The sequence below is a fragment of the Manduca sexta genome, chromosome 24, assembly GCF_014839805.1.
Source record: "Manduca sexta isolate Smith_Timp_Sample1 chromosome 24, JHU_Msex_v1.0, whole genome shotgun sequence".
NCBI classification, from domain to species: domain Eukaryota; kingdom Metazoa; phylum Arthropoda; class Insecta; order Lepidoptera; family Sphingidae; genus Manduca; species Manduca sexta.
In genome coordinates this window covers 7714098-7733953 of record NC_051138.1, presented here as the reverse complement: position 1 = coordinate 7733953, position 19856 = coordinate 7714098, and the positions used below count along the sequence as shown (strand labels likewise).

Here is a 19856-nt window from a genome sequence, read left to right as displayed (position 1 = left end):
TTTTTTTTTTAAATATCACAAACATGTCAGGAACGCTTACAGTAGGTCATAATCAGATTTTCATGGCATCGTACCATTTGATTGATATTTTTAATGGTTAAATTCACGTCGACATGGTAATCTAATACACATTTTTGAATGTATAATATAAATCCCAGACCTATAGATATACTTACCTAGATACCTATTTACTTATTTCAGTTCGAAGTTCGGACTGAATTGTGAATACCTAGGATTGTTGTGACATGAATTGTGTCGACACTAAGTAAGTGATTGAAAAAAAGAAAGAAATATTATTGATCACAATTTTATTATATAAGTGGACTACCTACCTATTTAATAAAGTTAATTATTAGCGAGTGATTTATTAACTAAAATTTCAACTAATATTAATGAAAATGGCACCGCAGTTACACCGCTTCATTTTAAACATAATGCATAAATCTACTTATCTATCTATTAGTATATGAGAATATTGTCTACATAGTTCTATTGAAATTTGAATTATGCAGTACCTATACAATCATAATCCATATTAAATAAAATTTTGTATCTTGCGCCTTGCAGCACCAGCATAATTTAAATAGGTATTTTTTCTGCATAAACCTCGTAACAGACATACAATAAACCGTCCCATTGTAACAAGTGACATTACTGGGTAGTACTTGGTTTAGGCATGTAGGTAATTCCGAAACTTGAAGAGCGTTGTTTCAAATTGGTCAGGCATTTCGCTACCCATCTCGACGTTTACTTAAATAATTAAGAGTATATAAAAAAATGAGTAAATTCATATATTTTACAACAAAGAGTGCATCGTTTTTAAAGTGCTTAACATATTAACAGTTTTTTTTTATATTTGGCTACAAGCACTATGTTGCTGTGCTACGCCAAAAATTAACAATATCTAGCAGTAATTTGGAGGGTAGAGGCAAGAAGCACCTTCTCTGTGTATGAAAAGGTGTCCGTCGAAAAGTGTGAAATTGGTGACGCCACGGTAGCAAATGGTACAATTTTAAAGATAGCGCTAAAATTGAATAAAGTAGGATCATGAATTAATGTCACAGTAGCTTTTAAAGATTAAATTTACCAAATTATTTTGGACTACGTCAATAGTTGTGATTTTATATACTGAGGTTTCATTAGTTGACTAGTCAATAGAGTAATTAAATTGTCCAACTTAGCACTTTACTCCGTTCACAACTAACTAACTTCATGTTAAGTATATCCTCTTGCTACACTAGCTCTATTGTGGTGGGTTTGTAAGTTGTTAATTGTTGCTTACCGCTGGACTGTTCAACTTTCCCCCATAAAAGATGGTGCTCCTTGCCTCTATCCTCTATAAGTACCTAGTAGGTACCCAGATACTTAATTGCTTAGGTACTGTTGCAATTTATGTCATTCGAATTCCTTTGTTTCTTTATTTATTTTTGAATATCAATGAAATAAAACAATATTAAATGGATTCATAATATTAAACGTATAAAAGGAGTCGGGATATCTAAAGGACATGCTTATATTATAAATGATCATGAGTACCTACTAATTATAATAAAAGCAGCTAAGTAAGTATTCATTTTAGGTTTTTGTGCTATCGAAAGAACCCTTTGCATAGGCGTAGGCTGATAGGAGCAGGGATGGGCACATGCCCTCTCTCCTGGATTCAACACAAATGCCTCCATACATTTATTGAGTTATTGGGACTATATAGCATACGAAGTTTCCGTTTAGCCCTTACCCCTGAGTTGAAACAGCCTACGCCCATGAATTATTAAATATTATAACGATGTCGAGATTTTAGTTACGAGATTAATGCGGAAAATTCTATAAAGAGAAGTAACACAAATTTAAATTACATTTTAATAATCAATCGGAATAGTAGCAACATGCTTGTAATCCTAATTCTATGAATCTTATCTGTGACGCAATATGAACATACCCTAAAAACAATCAATATTATGTAGTCGGTATTATGTGGTACGTCATGACATTGTACCGTTGTAATCAATCAGTCTTAATAATAAATAACGAGCTGTTGAAACACACTTTGTTGTTCTTACTACACCGTTTTCCTAGAGCTAAATAAATGAGCAAATAAAATTAGACCATTTTTTATACTTAGCATAAAACCGACGATGGCAACCCACTGGAACTTTAAAAAATATTTAGTACTAGTTTTACATTTATCTGAGCTGTAGGAACTTCATAAGCGCATCGTATATGAGACGAGGACTAGCGTCGCTATCGGCTGTATATCTGACACCCCGGAGAGCTCCGTCTTCATTCCTCACAACACCGTATTCCCCAACTATAAATCCGTCTGACGTCCTTTCTTCCACTCTGTATTTTTTATATTGCCGACCTTCCACTACGTATCCCACTTTGCAATTGTCTTGTTTGCACTTCTCCGTAGTTGACTCTTGGACACCATGACTACGTCCATTAGTTACGATGCTGAGTTTCTCGTCCACTTCGTAATTTTTTTCCGGTTCAAGATCCACTTTTGGCATACTTCGTGACATGGATGGATTTGTAATCATCGTAACGGGTGTAGTGTTAATGGTTGTGGTACCTGCAGACTGTGAATAATGTTGCCACGGTGTAAAATTTGGGGTAGCGCTTGGACTCCAGATGCAGGGAAGCGGGTTCACTATAGAATTTGGCGGGTTCGCTATAAATTTTTGCAGGCTCACTATATATTTTAGCAGGTTCACTATATATTTTAGCAGGTTCGCTATATATTTTAGCAGGTTCACTATAAAACTTTGCAGGTTCACTATATATACGCGCAGGTTCACTGTAAATTTTGGTTGTTCATAATTTTGCACAGGCTGAGCGAGGGAGTGTGTTGGATTTCTATATGTTGTTTGTTCATCATAATTTTCCGCCCCCTTGACATTATCATGAACTATATTAAAACTAACCGTTGTTAGTCTGGGAATATTCCCTCTTCCATTTAAAGGTTTATTTCTAAATTCTTGTAAGTAGTTTTGATTAGATGATACTACTTGTTCAACTTGTGGTTCTGCATCTGCATCATCAATTAATTTTGTCGTTACTTCTATTACAGATTTAAGAGATGATTCTGCTGTAGAGTCAAACGTTTGGTTAGAATTATTGTCTTCGTAATTATCACCAATATAGAGTTCATCGTCTATTTTAAAGTTTTCAGATTCTTCGTCAGCGGGGACACGACTATCACTTTGCCTATCTTTACTTATATTGCTGATATCTAACTTTCTTTTTCCGTTTTGTATGTCTTTTATGGTATCATTATTAATTCTATAATTTTTTTCAATTTTTTCGTCATGTTTTATCACGTATGATTCATTTGAGTCCTGCGGTTGAGGAGGTTCAGACTTTTCACTTACGTGATTAGCATTGACAGACGATGGTATCTTTCGTTCAAGGGGAACATTTTCTAAATTTTCTACTTCGTCAATGTCATCATATAAAGAAGTAGATTCTTCGAGAATTTCGTCATCTGTGTTATAACGTTGATTATTAATTACTAATTTAAACGGATGTATGTTTTCTAAGTTGTGTTCTTTTGCTTCTTTTTTTGCATTAAGTTGTTTAATGAATTCTATATTAGCACCTGCTAAATCTGGAGGTATATCAGTCATTTTGTTTTTAGAATATTCGCTTATATCTATGGGTTCTGAAGTCGGTGTAACATTGCTTTCATGAGTCACAGACTTGCCATTGTTTTTTAGATTTGTCTGTGTTTTATCTTTCGTTCGTCCTACAGCAACCGATGATGTTATTCTGACAGATATGACTCGTTCGTTTTGATGATGGAAAGCGCCTTCTTGTTTTGGTATAGTATCTTCGGCAGGCGAAATCTTTCCAATGTGGTCGATATCTGCACCTCGTTGATTGTGAACAGGGTGCAGTATCACGATTGTGAATTGTAGCATCTGAAATAGAAATAACGAAGTTTTAGATTAAAGTATTTTTATTTTAAAACGAAGTTAATGTGACAAATCTGTATCTATGCATTTATAAAAAGCTGAATAGTTTCTTTAAACGCGCTAATCTAAGGAACTGCAAAAATGATTTAGATTTTTTTTCAGTAATAGGAAGCTACATTACTTCTGGATGCTATGGGCTATTTTTTAACGACGGAAAATATTGATTGTTGCCTAAAAATGAATTCAGAAAAATCTGATTCATTTTCGGCAAATATTGGACGCGTCGCAAAATTTGCGCGTTCAACACTACCAAGTTATAAATATCCTATGGATAATGCAAATCTTTCAGACAGGCATGTAATGTAAATGAGTATTAAAAAACCGGTTGCAGCTCGCAATTGATATGTGAATTACTTAGTCTACTTGTTAGTATCAAGAATGAGAATTGGGAACAACGAACCAAATAAAGAAAAATCTCCGTATATATTGTTTTTTTTTCATTTGTTTCATCGTAGCAAATATCTTCCGTATAATATCGTGAGCAGGGTATAATACCGTGATATATTTGTAAGTCATTAGTTAGTTAGTGAGTTTCTTTATGAAAGGTTTACTATTTTTTTAAACAAAAATCAGGTGAATTTAATCTGTCCACACCCTTAGGGTGTAATAACAACTTATTTAACATTTTAATATGCAAATTCTGTTTAGACGGATGTAGAATATTTACCGTTATAAAATTAGTAATTTAATTTAATATTATGTTTCATACTTTCACCAACAATGGTATTAATAAATTTTCGAGTTGAATTACAATTATTTTAAAAGTTACAAGACACTTATGTAGACAAAAATATGACTGCAATCAAATAAAACAGAACTCGATTTCATTGGAATTTGTAGACAAAAAACGTTGCTTTAGTCCAATGACATCTACCAGTAATTTCTGTTGGTAAAAAAATATATAAAATTTTGCGAAATAAGTATAAAAAATGTATATTTAAGGTTTAAAAATGTTTATAGGTATGTACCTACATTTATCTTTGATTTTATCTAATTTACCTGCGTACGTATTAACCAGAGGCCCTACTTCGAAAAACGAACATCGAAACGTTGTTCCGAAACGAAGAAACGACGAACTTCGGATTTAACCCTACTACCAAATTACTTCGGATCCGTCATCGTTTCTTTCGGAACCATAAACAATCGTTCGAATGAAAATATTGTGTCGGATTAGAGATGTGTATCTTCAAAAACCGTAATTTTTACCTATCATGGCATTCTTGTAAAAAAACATATAAATTGGATGTCTAATTAGGTTTTCTGCAATCTATCTATTATTTCATAACTCTAAATGTTTATTAATGACAAAATAATAAATATTTTTACTGATTATGCAATCTACGGTCTTATTGCATTATGTTTTAATCTGTGGAATATTAGAATTTTTGACAATTGATGGACATTGACAAGTTGATTGGCGAAAATCACAACAAATTGGAATTGTCATTTACAAGTAAAATTATTGATTGTATTGGTAAGTTTATTATTAAAATGTTATTTACTCGCTTTAAACAAATGATCTTTTCATTGTAAAGGCAGTTATTGTGTAATAACAAGTAAATTTTTGGTTTGATCTATTAAAGAAATCATTAGTTTTGCCCATCGATATACACAATGGTTTTTATGGTAAAATTTATTCAATCTTTCTATGAATTTTATTATTTTTCATCCCAGTAGGAATAAGAACCCATATATTTATGTACCCTGTGTTAGGATGTTTACAATAAATAATTAACATTTTTATGATTTATGATTCCACCTAACAGTTTCAAGGAGAGTACGACGACGAGTGCACCCAGCGACACAGGCGGACCTCTAATCGGGTCCTTCGCATTGACTGAACTGAAAAAAAAAGAAGTACTGGAGAGAGTTAAAAGAAATGAATAAAAAAAAAATAATAAACAAATATAAAAATGATTGTAATAATGTTTTATTTTCCGATAACATATATTTGGTAGTTAATCTTCCATGCGTGATGCAGTGTTGGTTATGGCAGCTCTAGCGAGTTAGTAGTTGTTTAATTATTTGATTCTGAAACAAGAAAACATATATGTTTAAAGTCTAATAAATTCAAAGTCATAGGCACTTTGTACAAAGGATGGCATAAAATTCAAAAGTTTTCTAATGGTTATATGGGTGCAGTCAATGCACCCACATACATTTCTGCCTGGAATTACATATTTATGAAAAATGAGAAATTATTAATGGCTTGTTTAACCTAAGTAAATAAAGTGTTTAAATTTATTTTAAATTAAAGGCTAATGCTATGTGGATGATACTTAGGTACTTTCTAAGAATGATTAATATTTATTAACTCACTGTTCTTTAATAAGAGTCCTTTCTTGTCGGTTTTGTGGAAATTTTATAAATTTAGTCAATATATGAGGCTGACTCAGACACTTGCCTGAGGCACTCAGAGACTGTTTGCTGGGCCATGGACCCATCTACACTTAGTTCCACAGCTCCCTAACAACTCCTGGAATAAAAATGTAGCGCAGTCAAAATATGAAATTAGAAAAGTATTACTTATATACATTTTAGTACAATGCATCAAAAAACAAAAACAAGATAATTTAGACGTTAAGAATACTACAATACTAATACCAGCTAGGTTCTTGAGAAAGGTACAAAGTAATATTTCTTCTGTAGCTTACCTTAGTGGTAGTATCAATTCCCCGTATATGTTCTTTGGAGGAATTAGTGTACTATACACAACTATATCCTCGCAGATGGTTTCAAAAGGGGTGGCAAAGTCCTATAAGCTCTTACAAATTCCATGTTACGAAGGTTTTACGCAGTTAGAGACGCTTCCAACTTCGCCCAGCACTTTCCTATTGCAACAATTCTTCACACAGGAGTTATTGAGCAATTTTCAAACCTCTGGAGTACCAAACGAAAATCAAACGAAAGGCTTAGAGCTTTCGTAAAATTGACGCTAAGATCCGAACGAAGAAACGATGTATTTTATGTCAAATGGGTTTTCATAGTGCGGTCAACGAAAGTAAAAATGTCATAAGTGTCAAAATCCGATTACGGATCCGTCGTCGAATCCATCATCGGATCCGTAACACTTCGTAGTAACAAAATGTACGATCCGTCATCCGAAACTACGGATTTCGTTTTTCGAAGTAGACTCTCAGGGCATTTTAGCATTTAAATTGCATTCTGACAGCGATGATTTTATTATTCTGGCCAAAAAACTATACTTACCTAGTAATATTACCGTATAGTATTTAGTGAAGTAGGTACCTTTTATGTTACGAAGGTATAAAATAAGTAAATGAATATTGGATATAAGTAATGGTTCTGGAATCTGCATAATTACTATTGAAATAAATGCGAACTCCAAATATGAAGAATTATTGATCGAATTATTATGGACCGACTGCACTCATATACAGTGTGTTTAATTATATGTTTAATTAATACCTAATTGGTAAATCAACGGATATCACGCTACGTTTCATACTTATATTATTAAACCAATTCTTTAAATTTGAATACGCGAATTGGAGTACTTGTATGATAATTGTATAGTTTTGGGAAAATACAATGTGTACTTAATAACACGTACTTATTTAAAACAAATTTGGTCAATACATATTTTCGTTATTCATAATTTACTTTATATCATAATTCAATGGTGTAGCGCAGTAACTTTACCTTATAGACTAAATGTAATTCCCGAGAACGATCCTGATCCATAATACCGTAAATGGAAAATATATAGGGTATTCTTTGAAATATCGTCGAATATAAGCCATTTTCAATTAAAATATGATCAACTTCGGTAATTTTAAAATCGGATATTTATGTAAGACTAGCTTTTGCTCGCGGCTCCGCCCGCGTTATAAAGTTTTTCAGGCTAAAGTTTCCCATTATAAAAGTAATAGTTTCCCACGCACGGCACGGGCCCTGACTTGCCCCCCTCCCCCTAGATCCGGGGCTGACTGAGAGTGTTATAAACGTAAGAGTAGACAAATATAATGAGAAAGCTTCGAACTGCTAAGCTATCGGGAGTTACACGTGTTATTGTGAGTCAACCATAAAAGATAGACATATGCTGTCGTGGGTTATTTTTACATAATTTTAAGGAGAACATTTCCGTCATACATGATTTCTGTGTAGCTTTAACCATTAAGGTTGCACACGCGACGGAAGCTTAAAAATGGAGTAACTTCTCCCGTTTTCCCAACATTTCCCTTCACTGCTCTGCTCCTATTAATTGTAGCGTGATGAAAAGTATACTATAACCAGCACAGGAGTATGACAAATAATTGTACCAAGTTTCGTTAAAATCCGTCGAGTAGTTTTTGTTTCTATAACGGTTATACAGACAGACAGACAGACAGACAAAAATTTTACTAATTGCATTTTTGGCATCAGTATCGATCCCTAATCACCCCTGATAGTTATTTTGGAAATATATTTCATGTACAGAATTGACCTCTCTACAGATTTATTATAAGTATAGATAAGTTTTAAATTATTTTTGGATTTGGACTGGGTGGTAGGTCCACCGTTGTATTTCCTGGTGAGAGCAGCGCTAAAACTAAAACTATTTTCCTTAAATCTGTTATAGTAAGGTCACATTTATAGTCTAGACATCTCTTTAGTCTGAATGATTCGTTAGCGTTTGGCATTGAACCAACCATAAATGTCACCTTATACCGCAATTACAGATTTTATGAAAAAGTAGCGGTTTTGGCTCTCAACTTCTGGATAATAATATTATCTACTAGCTGACCCGACAGACGTTGTCCCGTCTTAACTATGAATTTGCAGCGTGCATTCTGTAAATCGCTGAAATTAACTTTTCTTAAATTTTTTAACGTTCCGCTCAACTTCCTTATTTTTTTCTTTCATAAGATCCTTCTCCAGATCATAACAACCACAACAAAAAAAGAAAAAGTGAAATCGAAGTCCAGCCGTTCACGCGTGATGGCGTGAACAAGGGAAATAGGGATTCATTTATATATATAGATTGTCGCCTAGTAACAATGTGCAAGCAATATTGCGGGCAATATAATTGGCCACTGTAATTACTAGCCATTACGAGATTCAACATGTGAGGTTTCAACATTTTAAGTGTATCTTCTTGTTACTTATGGTCAGTGCCGCGAATTAGTTTTGTAATTTAAAGTTCTGGGTGTTTTTGTTACCGTTGGGTACTTAGTCGGGTCTCATAATAACTACTACTTACATATTTATATAAATAAGCGAGCAACGCAGTAGTGCTAGTGTATTTCTTTTAAATTAAATTAGGTTTTAGCCATGTAGTAGATTTTATTATTCCTTTATTTAATTAAAAACATAAATAATTTAAATTATTCATTTAATATCTTTGAACCGAGTTCAGTTGAACCGGTAAGTTATGTTACTCGAATATATAGATATGCTGAATACCTACTGCATATTGGTAAAAAAATGTCGCACACGAACGTGCAAAATTGTTTTTCTTTTGTTACAACGTTTAGCTTTAATAATTGTCTATCACGCAAACTACTATAACTGGTCTATGATATAAGCTACGTGTTTTAATAATCTCGACACAATAAAATTATATACGGGAAGCTTTAAAGCTCGATTATAACAGGCGAGTGATAAAGTTAATTGTTTTACCTACACTTCTATTATACACAAAATAATATGACACCTACCAAATAAGGATATCTTTAATAACACATAAATAGCAACATAAAGTTTTAAAATATTTTGGAAGTATTTTGTTTGGTCGTCATGCTTAAAAAGATTGTACATATTGTAGGTATTTTAGTATAAGATTGAGCTAGTTTATAAGGACAAAGACGGGCGAGTGTACAGTGGGCGCTATCCATGCGTCTGCGCCGTGACAGTGAAAAAAGTGAAGGTCGCTAACTCATACAAAATAATATCAAGTATGTGCGAGTGTAGTACTCAATAATAGCAATTAAAAACTTATTTATACGTACGTAATTTGCATTTCAGATGGTTTGGGCAGTTCGGTAGTAGGCAATACTTACATCTTTAAATCACAACAAAAACTTAAAGCGGCATACGTCATGACTTCTGGTAATAACGTCATAACTTGACTGATATGGTACTCGTAAAATAAAAAGTTTTCGAATGGTTTTGACTTTTAGAGCTGGTTCCTAGTAGGGGACATACTTGTCGTGATTCCGTAGCCGCTTATTAAATGTAAGTTCCTTTTCACAGCGTATGAACCGCAGGTCTATAAATACTTTGGTCGCTATAGGTAAATGGGCAATGGATGGATATTTTTAGCCTTTCCATTCCTTCACAGGACTTGCTGACAGTCACGAAGAATCAATCAAGGATTAAGTAATTACTTGCATTGAAATAAATTAAGTAATAGGTATGTAGTCATGGAAGTAATCTTCTGCGTTATCCTGTCTCTTATTGTGTCTTATATTTTGTGGTTCTAAAATTTCGCGAACACTTCAGCTTCGACATTGTTGGTAATATTCGAACAAAAGTATTTTATCGATAGAATTTACACGGTTTCGTACGAGGTGGCTTGCCTGTGGGCCGGATTCCTGCCCTGGGATCTGAACGCCAAATTTCTGCCTGATGTCTTTCATTGGCGGGAGGAGTCAGTTCAGTCAGTCATTCAGTCGCGGTCAGCATCCGGCCCCGAAGGCGGTGGAGGCCGGTCAGGCTGGAGGCCCCCTCAACGAGGCTTCGGGCCGTCGCGGTAATGCGACTTGTTTTTGCCGAGTGGCTGGACAGGCGCCACGGTACGGCAACCTTTCGGTTGACATTGGTACGCACTGGGCATGGCTGATTCAGTAAATGTCCATGCCGGATCGTATGTAAGTATGTGTAGGATATATGTCTCCTCGGTAGTCCAAATAACATGCAAATGAGCAAGTGGATTGTTTGTCTCACTCGTGTTGGCCTAGAATGCCAGAGAAACGTTAGGTCACATTGCTAATCGCTAAGAAAAGAGATGGAGAATAGAAGAAACGGATAGAGACTAGTTGGATCTCTTCACTAACCGTATGAAACGCAACCGCAAACCTGTTACTTTACTGAGACTTACTGAACGCTCATGCCATGGAGCCATGTGAAGTAACACCAATATGCAGATTACACTTCGAATATATTATATAAACCGTACTATACGTCAATTGTTAACAGAAAAATAACAGAGGTATCAATATAGCGTAGGGTAATTGTGGTATAGACGCCCCACTTCACGAAATCGAGTTATGACTTGAAGACGATTAACATTATGGAAAAGAATTTAATGATTATAATCGAAAGACCTGTCCTTCAGCTTAAATCGGGTAATGTAAAAAGCATTTTCCTTACGTATGAAAATAAGCAAACAAATATCCGTCATAACAAAGGAGATAAACGCCTACGCCTGGATGCCTCATGTCATTTTTAGTGTGAGGATATATCTGTTAGAAATGAAACATTTTTTGTTCACGTACGATGTAGATTTATTGTAAAATTAGCAATTGAACCTTAAAGTATAATTTATGTCATTATTCATTTATATATTTTTATTCTTTGAAATAAATTTCTCAGTATTCATTTCAACTTTAAGTAGGTACCTAATTGATTTTCTATCAATAATTGGATTCTAGAGTTTCGGGTGCCATTCAATACTATCGAACTTATTTCATTTGTATTCCTCGCTGTCCTGGTCTTCTATCCTCTATCAATAATAGGCATGTACATACTTATTCTTGTTTTAATGAAAAACTTTGGTGCTTTTAATGAAAAATAAAAATGTACGTTTAACACATTAGTAAGATGCTATTTGATAAAGAACATTAAAATTGCTTTATTTATTATAAAGTAAAAAATACGTTCTCCCTAAAAACTTAGAGATCCGTAATCCGAAATTCGCAAAATTTTCTTTCCTTGAATGCCATTATGAACACGTGTCATTCTATCTGTTGGCTAGCACGCACCGATGCGTGGGCGCATAGTACTATCCTAATATGGCGTTAAGTGGGTGATAGACGTACGAGCTGTAAAGTTTAAACTCGCGGTTTTAAAATTATGTGACGTACTTACTTACCCGGCTCGATGTCGGCCACACAAGACAGACTAGCTCATACTGGTGTTTAGGAATAATATGATAATTATTATATTTTGAAAAACAGTTAAAGAAGTTGTCATCGAAGAATCTGGGTAAAGGAACCAACCAAAAGAGAGTGTTAACACACATAAATTTAATATAGGTACGCGTACTTATTTACTCGAACGTTTGTACCCGCTGTTTTATCGTTGTGTAAGTATTTCTAAATATTTTAAATAATGATCGGGTATTATACTTTTGAGGCATCGATGTCACAATTCTTATATTATGAATACCTTTAAAAACTAAATTGATTTTTAAATGTGCTATAAGTAATAATTATTTTTATGGCAGGTGTCGTAATCCCAGTCCAAGATTTATATCGTCTAAAAAAATATCACAAGATTGTCTTAAAACATCTTCCACCAATCAATATCCCTAAAATCTCCCCATGGCTACGCCTATGATCAAAATAATTGACGTATAACTATATATTTATATAATAACTAATTTAATTACTTAATGTTTATGTCGCATGTTTCTTATCAACTAATAAAGTCATACAAATTTTCTATATGCCAAATTATGCAAATTTATATTATGAACCCTGTACAAGCGTAAATAATGATAATTGAATATAACGTACGACATTGTAATAAAATCATGACATATGACTAATAGGTAACTACTTAATTTTTATAGGGATAATTTACCCACCTGTGTACTTACTTTGTATTTAATAAGCGAAGTAGCTTAGCTACCATTTTAAATTATTCATCAATTTCGAACAATATTTTGTATGCATATAAGTAAACAATATAAATATATGATTTGGAAAGAAGTCTATTTTACCCATGTTTTAATGATTCCTAATTAATCGAACCTCTTTGCGTCAATCATTAAAATCATATCACGGGGTAAAATCGCTGAACAAACAGAAAATATTATGACGAGATCAACGAACCTTCCTTTTTCGGACTCGTTTTAAAAAATGTTTAGGAAATAATGGATTGTCTGATTGCCAATTTCAGACTAGTACAAGTGTGATAAAGGGCGATGCAAATTGAGGCGAATGAAGGCCGTCCACTGTGCGTGGACAATACATAAATATCGTAACTAGGTATAACAAACGTTCCGAATAACTATCACACCTGCATAAAAAGTGACGTAATGACAATTTTCTACCATACTTTTTTTATGTACTTACGATTTCTATATTGGTTAGACATAGGTACTTTACTACCATGCCCTGGTAACTTCGAACTAATTATTTTTTTTAGAATAAGCGCCATCTCTCCCCTATACATGGCAATAATTTCTTAATATCTTTTCTCAGTGTGACTAGTTCATTATATGTTAGTTTTAGTACGTATAAATTTTGATAATTCTGGTATGTTTTTTTATTTAAGCTAGAACTAAACAAGCAGTTATGCTTTAAAAATAAAATTTATTACTTCCTATAAAAGTTATCTACAATACTTATAATTTTAAAATAAATTTGGACGAATAGCAATATTTTTAGTATTTTATAGTAGTTTACTGCTAACAAACAATAGCAACTTCTAATAAACGTCATAAGATATTTTTCTGTCGGTAAATTTGTATACTCGTGCGCATTTTCCTGTGATTTTTGTTTTTATTGTATATTTACGTTGAATTGAGCTTCAGTTCTTCCGTATTTAAGAAATACCTATTGACTGTGTTTGTGTAAGTGTTAGTGACATACATTAGATGGGTCCTCTATAAGAAATTTGAACTATTTATATCAGTGTAGTGTTGTTTGTAAAACATTTTACATAATGTCCCGGAACATCAGACAATGTATTAATAAATGTGTAAAAGAAATAAATTAGTTTAAAATATACTATTGTATTATTTATCTTTGTATTGGTTCAAACCAATACATTTCGACCCATCTGTAGAACAAAGTTTATTTGTAAAACACTGATTAACATTAACAGCATATGTTCGAAAAATTGTTACTAAGAATCAGTGTTTTACAATCAAGACTTTTCTACCGATGGGTCGATTGAATCGGAATTTAATACATTTTGAAAGTTACAAAACCTATCTATATATACATAGGTATATTTATTTTAGTTCCCTGCTTGGCGTTCAGATGTCGCTCAACGTTATGAAATGTCAAACTGAGAGTTGCCAGTCTATTTCCAGTATTATATATTAGTCTATGTTTACTACTTAATTCGTGCCTACATGAGTACTCATTAATATGAACAGAGACATTGATCTAGTTGAATTATCAAACTATATCATGTCTTTTTGTCTTACTCAGCGTACTTGTCGTAAATTATACAAATCAAACCGTAAATACCTACCATTGCGTTACAAGAATGAATAGATTTATTTATGTCTCAGAGTATGTTTTCAAATAAATTAGAAAGTAGTAAGTCTTTGTTATAAGTAGTATAAATTTATGAAATGTTTGTATCATCATTACTTGGCAATGGAGACTCAAGTAAGTAGGTAAGTATAATTTGATTAAACTAAAAGTGATAGAGCCTCGCTGTAGATAGTAATACGGCATGAATGAACTGGCTCGGCCGGTGCAATGTCTTAGACAAATAACCAAAGGCCTAGGTGCAAAACCGAATAATGGGGCTCCTAAACCGATGCGAGGACACAGGCGGAAACAAATAATATGGTTCATGGTTAATTCAATAGTTGGTTGGTAAGATGCTTTATTAGTTTTCGTAGGATGGTGACCTAAAAAAAAAGGTCAGTGGTCAGGGTTTGAGGTTTCCGGAGCTTTGGGGGCCCCCGTACATCGCCTAGCCCTATGATAGCTACGCCATTGGGCCGTTTCCACTGTCTCACAGAAAACTGAAGTTAGTATTTATATGATATGTATAATGAATAGGTTGCGCCCTCGGCTCCGCCCGAGTGAAAAATATAATTTGGGATAAATATTTTTCCGAGATAAAAAGTTTTCACAATTGAGCCAATTTCCATCACCGGGTAGCAATCTAAATCATTATTTTTTTGTAGTTTGAATGAAACTGAAACTAGTGTGATTGCTAATTAATAACTTCTTGCTCGCGTCACCGCTTGTGTTAAATAGTTTTTTCGGTATAAGAGTCTTGTTTTATATTCCCACGGGATAAAAAATAGCCAATAGCACTCAGGAGTAAAGTAGCTTCTTATTAAACAATTTTCAAAATCCACTCAGCAGTTTCAGAGATTAGCTCCTAGAAACCTACAAAAAATCAAACTTTTCCTTTTTATATTAGTGGTATAGATACTTACTATATATATATATATATATATATATATATATATATATATATATATATATATATATATATATATATATATATATATATATATATTTCTACAGGTTATCTTTACTTTGGTTGTTTATTTTTTTATAATGCCGATATTGTTTCATTTCCACAATGAAAATGCCACTTAAATTGTTGATTATATGCATTCACTTAACAATTTAATAAGGAATATTTTTGGTTGTTTAAAATTATGATAAAGACCAAAAATTGGGTTTTTAAAGCATTCATACATCTTTGCATATTTACGCTCGTACTTAATTGTGTGGAACGAATGCTTAAGTCACTTGCTCATGATAGGGCCTAAAATATTAGGTGGCTACGTAATGTTAAATTATCTCCACGAATTAATGGCAAATGCAATAAATAAAAACCGTTGTGGTGTATGCTAAGTGGCCACATAATATTTTCGAAAGCGATGTCAAATTAATATTACAATTATTTATAAATTATAACATCCATTAACTATTAGTATGTAGATAATGGATACTTTTTTTCCTTTGCGTAGAAACAGCAGTTAATTGTTCGTTTCTCTATCAATAATACTTAAGTATACCTCTTTGATCTTGATCAAAATTTGTAAAGACTGACGAGATATTTCTGAATGGTCTCGGAGGTTGTCATAAATTTACTTTATTGAATAGCCTGTGGGTTCATAATCCGTGTGGTAATAAAAATTGTGCAGGTCTTGTTTACGGATATAGTTAAGTAGAGTCACAGTAAAATTTAGACTACCTTTAATTGCCAGAAGTCACAAATAAGAGGTACAGTTAGGCTCAAATGAATATATATACGGCTATAGACCGATTGATGCATTATGAAACCAGTTCCTGTCAATAAACTTATACATTACATTTTGGGGCTGACGGTACCTATTTATTTATGTATTGAAGGAGGTAGTATTGTAGTTAATTTTTATTACAGTAAAATGATTTGTCCGCCTCTTAGTTTAGTAGCACTAGCAGACTTCATGGGTTACGGGTGGGAAGGTGCTGAGTAACATTCCCAGCTCGGGTAACGCTATTTATGAGTTTGCCAAAGATTGGATCTTTGAAGAAATTACTATCCAAGCGGCCAGTAATAAAAAAGTTAAATAATAATTATTTATGAAATACGCGGAACAAAGTGTGTTGTGACGAAAATATTGAAAGGGAATATCTAAAGCAAGTGTAAGAAGGTATTACTTAATTCTATTTATAAGATACTAGCTTTTGCCCGCGGCTCCGCCCGCGTTATAAAGTTTTTCGGGCTAAAGTTTTCCGTTATAAAAGTCACGCTATATATTTTCCCGGGAGCCTATGTTCTTCCCAGGGTCTCAAACTGTCTCCATACCAAATTTCATCTTAATACGTTGGGTAGTTTTTGAGTTTAACACGTTCGGGCAGACCGATGCAGCGGGGGACTTTGTTTTATGATATATTTTTGTAGAACTTTTAAGAGGAACAATCCCGTCATACATTATTGTTGCATAACTTTAACCGTTTACGCAGCGCACGCAACAGAAGCTCTCAAAACTAATAAATTGTCCCCGTTTTTGCATCATGTTTCATTACTGCTCCGCTCCTATTGGTCATAGCGTGACGATATATAACCTATAGCACTCCAGGAACAAAGGGCTATCCAACACAAAAATATTTTTTCAGTTCGAACCGGTAGTTCCTGAGATTAGCCATTACTGCTCTGCTCCTATTGGGTATAGCGTGATGATATATAGTCTATAGCACTCCACGCACAAAAGGCTATCCAACGCAAAAGAATTTTTCAGTTTGGACCAGTAGTTCCTGAGATTAGCCATTACTGCTCCGCTCCTATTGGGTATAGCGTGATGATATATAGCCTATACCACTCCACGAACAAAGGGCTATCCAATACATTTTCTCATAATTTATTCGTAGTACCTAATGTGCTAGAATTGTAGGTAAGTTTAAATGAATTGGAATTTTGGTCGAACTAAATCAACTTATATCAACAGCAAAATTAAGCAGATTTAAAGTTAAAGAACTATAAAGTTGGAAATATATAATTTCCCACATCCTTCCACAGTCTATCAGTCGATCAAATACTGGTTAAATCACTGGCATCCCGTCTTGTTTCGACATTTGCTATTCTAGAGGGTGAATTCGCGAATCACGTGTTTATTTGTGATTTTTAAATAATTAAACTATAAAATGTTTCCTGATGTTCCGCTGTATCAAGGAAATTCATGTATTTTTTTTCGAGATTGAATGTTAAGGTTTTTGAATAAAAATATCGGTACTGTATAAGGAATATTTTTATCAATGTTGGTACCTTCATGTACTACTTTATAAAGAATAACTTTTATTGTTATTTATGGATTTCCTCTTAAGCATGTAAGATAAGTATATTATATTATATTTTTATTAAAAATGTCAAAGTTTGTGAAGATATTTCAATGTCTTGAAAAGATTTTAAACGATAAAATTCGGAGCCCATAGCCCATACACACCATACTATCCTCTATAGTAGTAATGAGGCTACTTAAAGCTTGTCCTGGAAAAATTAGACAGCATGCTTATAATATTTTTATTAAGTAAGTAACTACCATAAACGCAAAGATACCTAAGTCTCATTATAAGATTATGTGGTATATTAGACAATGTCAGAAAAATGTTCTATATAACATAAATAAATTACGTAAAGCAATGTTAATTTTGTAAGTGATTCTTTGTCTTTATTACCTATAAGGCATGCACTAGTAGTGCAGGGTGAGGCGGGTAAACCAGTTCTGATTTACCAGATTGTGAAGTATTTTAAAATCGAATGCAAATATATTGACCCCTGGTAAAGAACTTGAGTGCACAAAGAGATAGTAACTAGTCATTCTTATGTTACATACTGGTGCATAATAATGCGCGGAAGCTGTGCCCGTACACGTGAAAAGTAGCATTTTTATTATTAAAATTGTATCTCAGATTCCCACAATAGTTAGCCTGATATTGGCCTATTAAATTGTATTAAAAACTTTTAAACTTAATTTTTTTTCTTATATAGAAAAGGTTTTTATTTCTTTGAAAATCCGAAAAAATTACATAACCATTAAGGTAATATTATCTTTTATTTTTCAGATAAAACATAATATTCTAAAATCAAATAGGTACTAGGCGATACACTTGTTATAGCATTTTAAATACACGTCAGTAATCATATTCGTAGAAGTCAGTCAGACCGATAATTATGGTGGCAAAGGCAAAGTTATAAGACATTGTCAAACAGGTTACATTTATTACGACAGGGACATACTACTGTAAAGGAATTCATGATTTAATTGTATGCCCACCCACTAATTGTCGACGTTTTATAAAAACATCAGGAAGTCCTCTAGACTCGTTTCGTCCTCAGTCAGCTGAAGTGAATTTAGTGTGCGGCTTCGATCCAGTTTGTTTAAAGATCACTCTGACATTTATCATACGTGCGTGTGCACAGCATATTTGTATTTATTTTAAATTGAACTAAGTTCTTTCTATCTTCATAATTATGTTTTATGTATTCACAAACTTATTACCAGTAATCAAGTGTTGTTACAGGTATAATATCTCGGACCTCGACACCAAAAAGATTGAACTACTTTTGTTCAACAATTTAGTTTCATTTTAAAATGAAAAGAATGTAATTTATACTTAACGTGGTTACTTTATCATAATAAAATCAGCCTTGCCCACGCTTACTGTTGTGTTTTATTATTTAATTATGTGTTTAATTACACTGCAAGAATGTAACTAGCCTTTTTGGTAAAAGGTAATCTGCATCCGGTGGAAGGTTTTTCAGAGCATTGCATAGCAACGACGCATTGTAAAATATTTATCAACTTCCTATTTTTATTTGATAAGACAGTATAATTACTTCACAGTCGTTATTGAGTGTTTGAGAATGTCTATATTGGTGAGAAATTATGAAATGGGTGCCTATTACTAAAATAAATTTTATAGCAATAGTTGCTCTACAATATACGATGTAGAGTCTACATTGCCTATCTATGAACCGTTTATAGTTATAAAACTGGTCGGGATGTAATTTTACTGTATGTGTATAATTAAATAAATAAATATGTATCATACGATAAAAAATATAATGAAATTAGATCATACCAAGAATAAAATCCATGATAAGTTGTAATTCATCTCGTCGTAAAACAAGCGCTTTGCACTTTAGTTAACACGCCTTCTGATACTATTGTATCGATAGAGACATGTCTACTTGATCCGGAATTATTAACAAAAACATCTTTTAGATGAAATAACGTATTTGTTTTAGTTTAAAAACACATCGAGATGAAATTGTTACAACAGTTTTCAAGGCGCGTCAATATATTCGGTACAACTAAGCGAATTCCTCTATTTCGATTTTCGATACGAATTTAAGGAAAAAGCGATTTCGCTTCTAGTACACGAGTGGTCTGCGCGCGCGCCGCGGTCAACTACGCCGCTCAACTACCTGTGACCTTAACAATTAACAATTTTATTAATGCACTTTCTTATGACGTGTTACTTTACCGTGAACGCACTAAACAAATTATTTGTACTAGTGTTATCC

At 33.2% G+C, this 19856-nt stretch overlaps 1 protein-coding gene and 2 long non-coding RNA genes across 3 annotated transcripts; 1 reads left to right on the top strand and 2 right to left on the bottom strand.

Annotated features, from left to right (window-relative positions):
• Positions 1-19854, bottom strand: LOC115446676. The gene is given in 4 exon segments (XM_030173437.2): positions 1-2624; positions 2626-2804; positions 2807-3917; positions 19412-19854. Coding segments are annotated over 4 exon segments (1767 nt in total). The 5' UTR covers positions 19445-19854; the 3' UTR covers positions 1-2180.
• On the top strand, positions 5378-5864 carry LOC119190476. The gene is made up of 2 exons (XR_005112925.1): positions 5378-5445; positions 5738-5864. It is a non-coding gene; the product is annotated as an uncharacterized LOC119190476 (long non-coding RNA).
• LOC119190475 lies at positions 5880-6712 on the bottom strand. Its single transcript, XR_005112924.1, has 3 exons — positions 6626-6712; positions 6291-6447; positions 5880-6002 (listed from the first exon to the last, which is right to left on the bottom strand). It is a non-coding gene; the product is annotated as an uncharacterized LOC119190475 (long non-coding RNA).
• Positions 19855-19856: the final 2 nt, after the last annotated feature.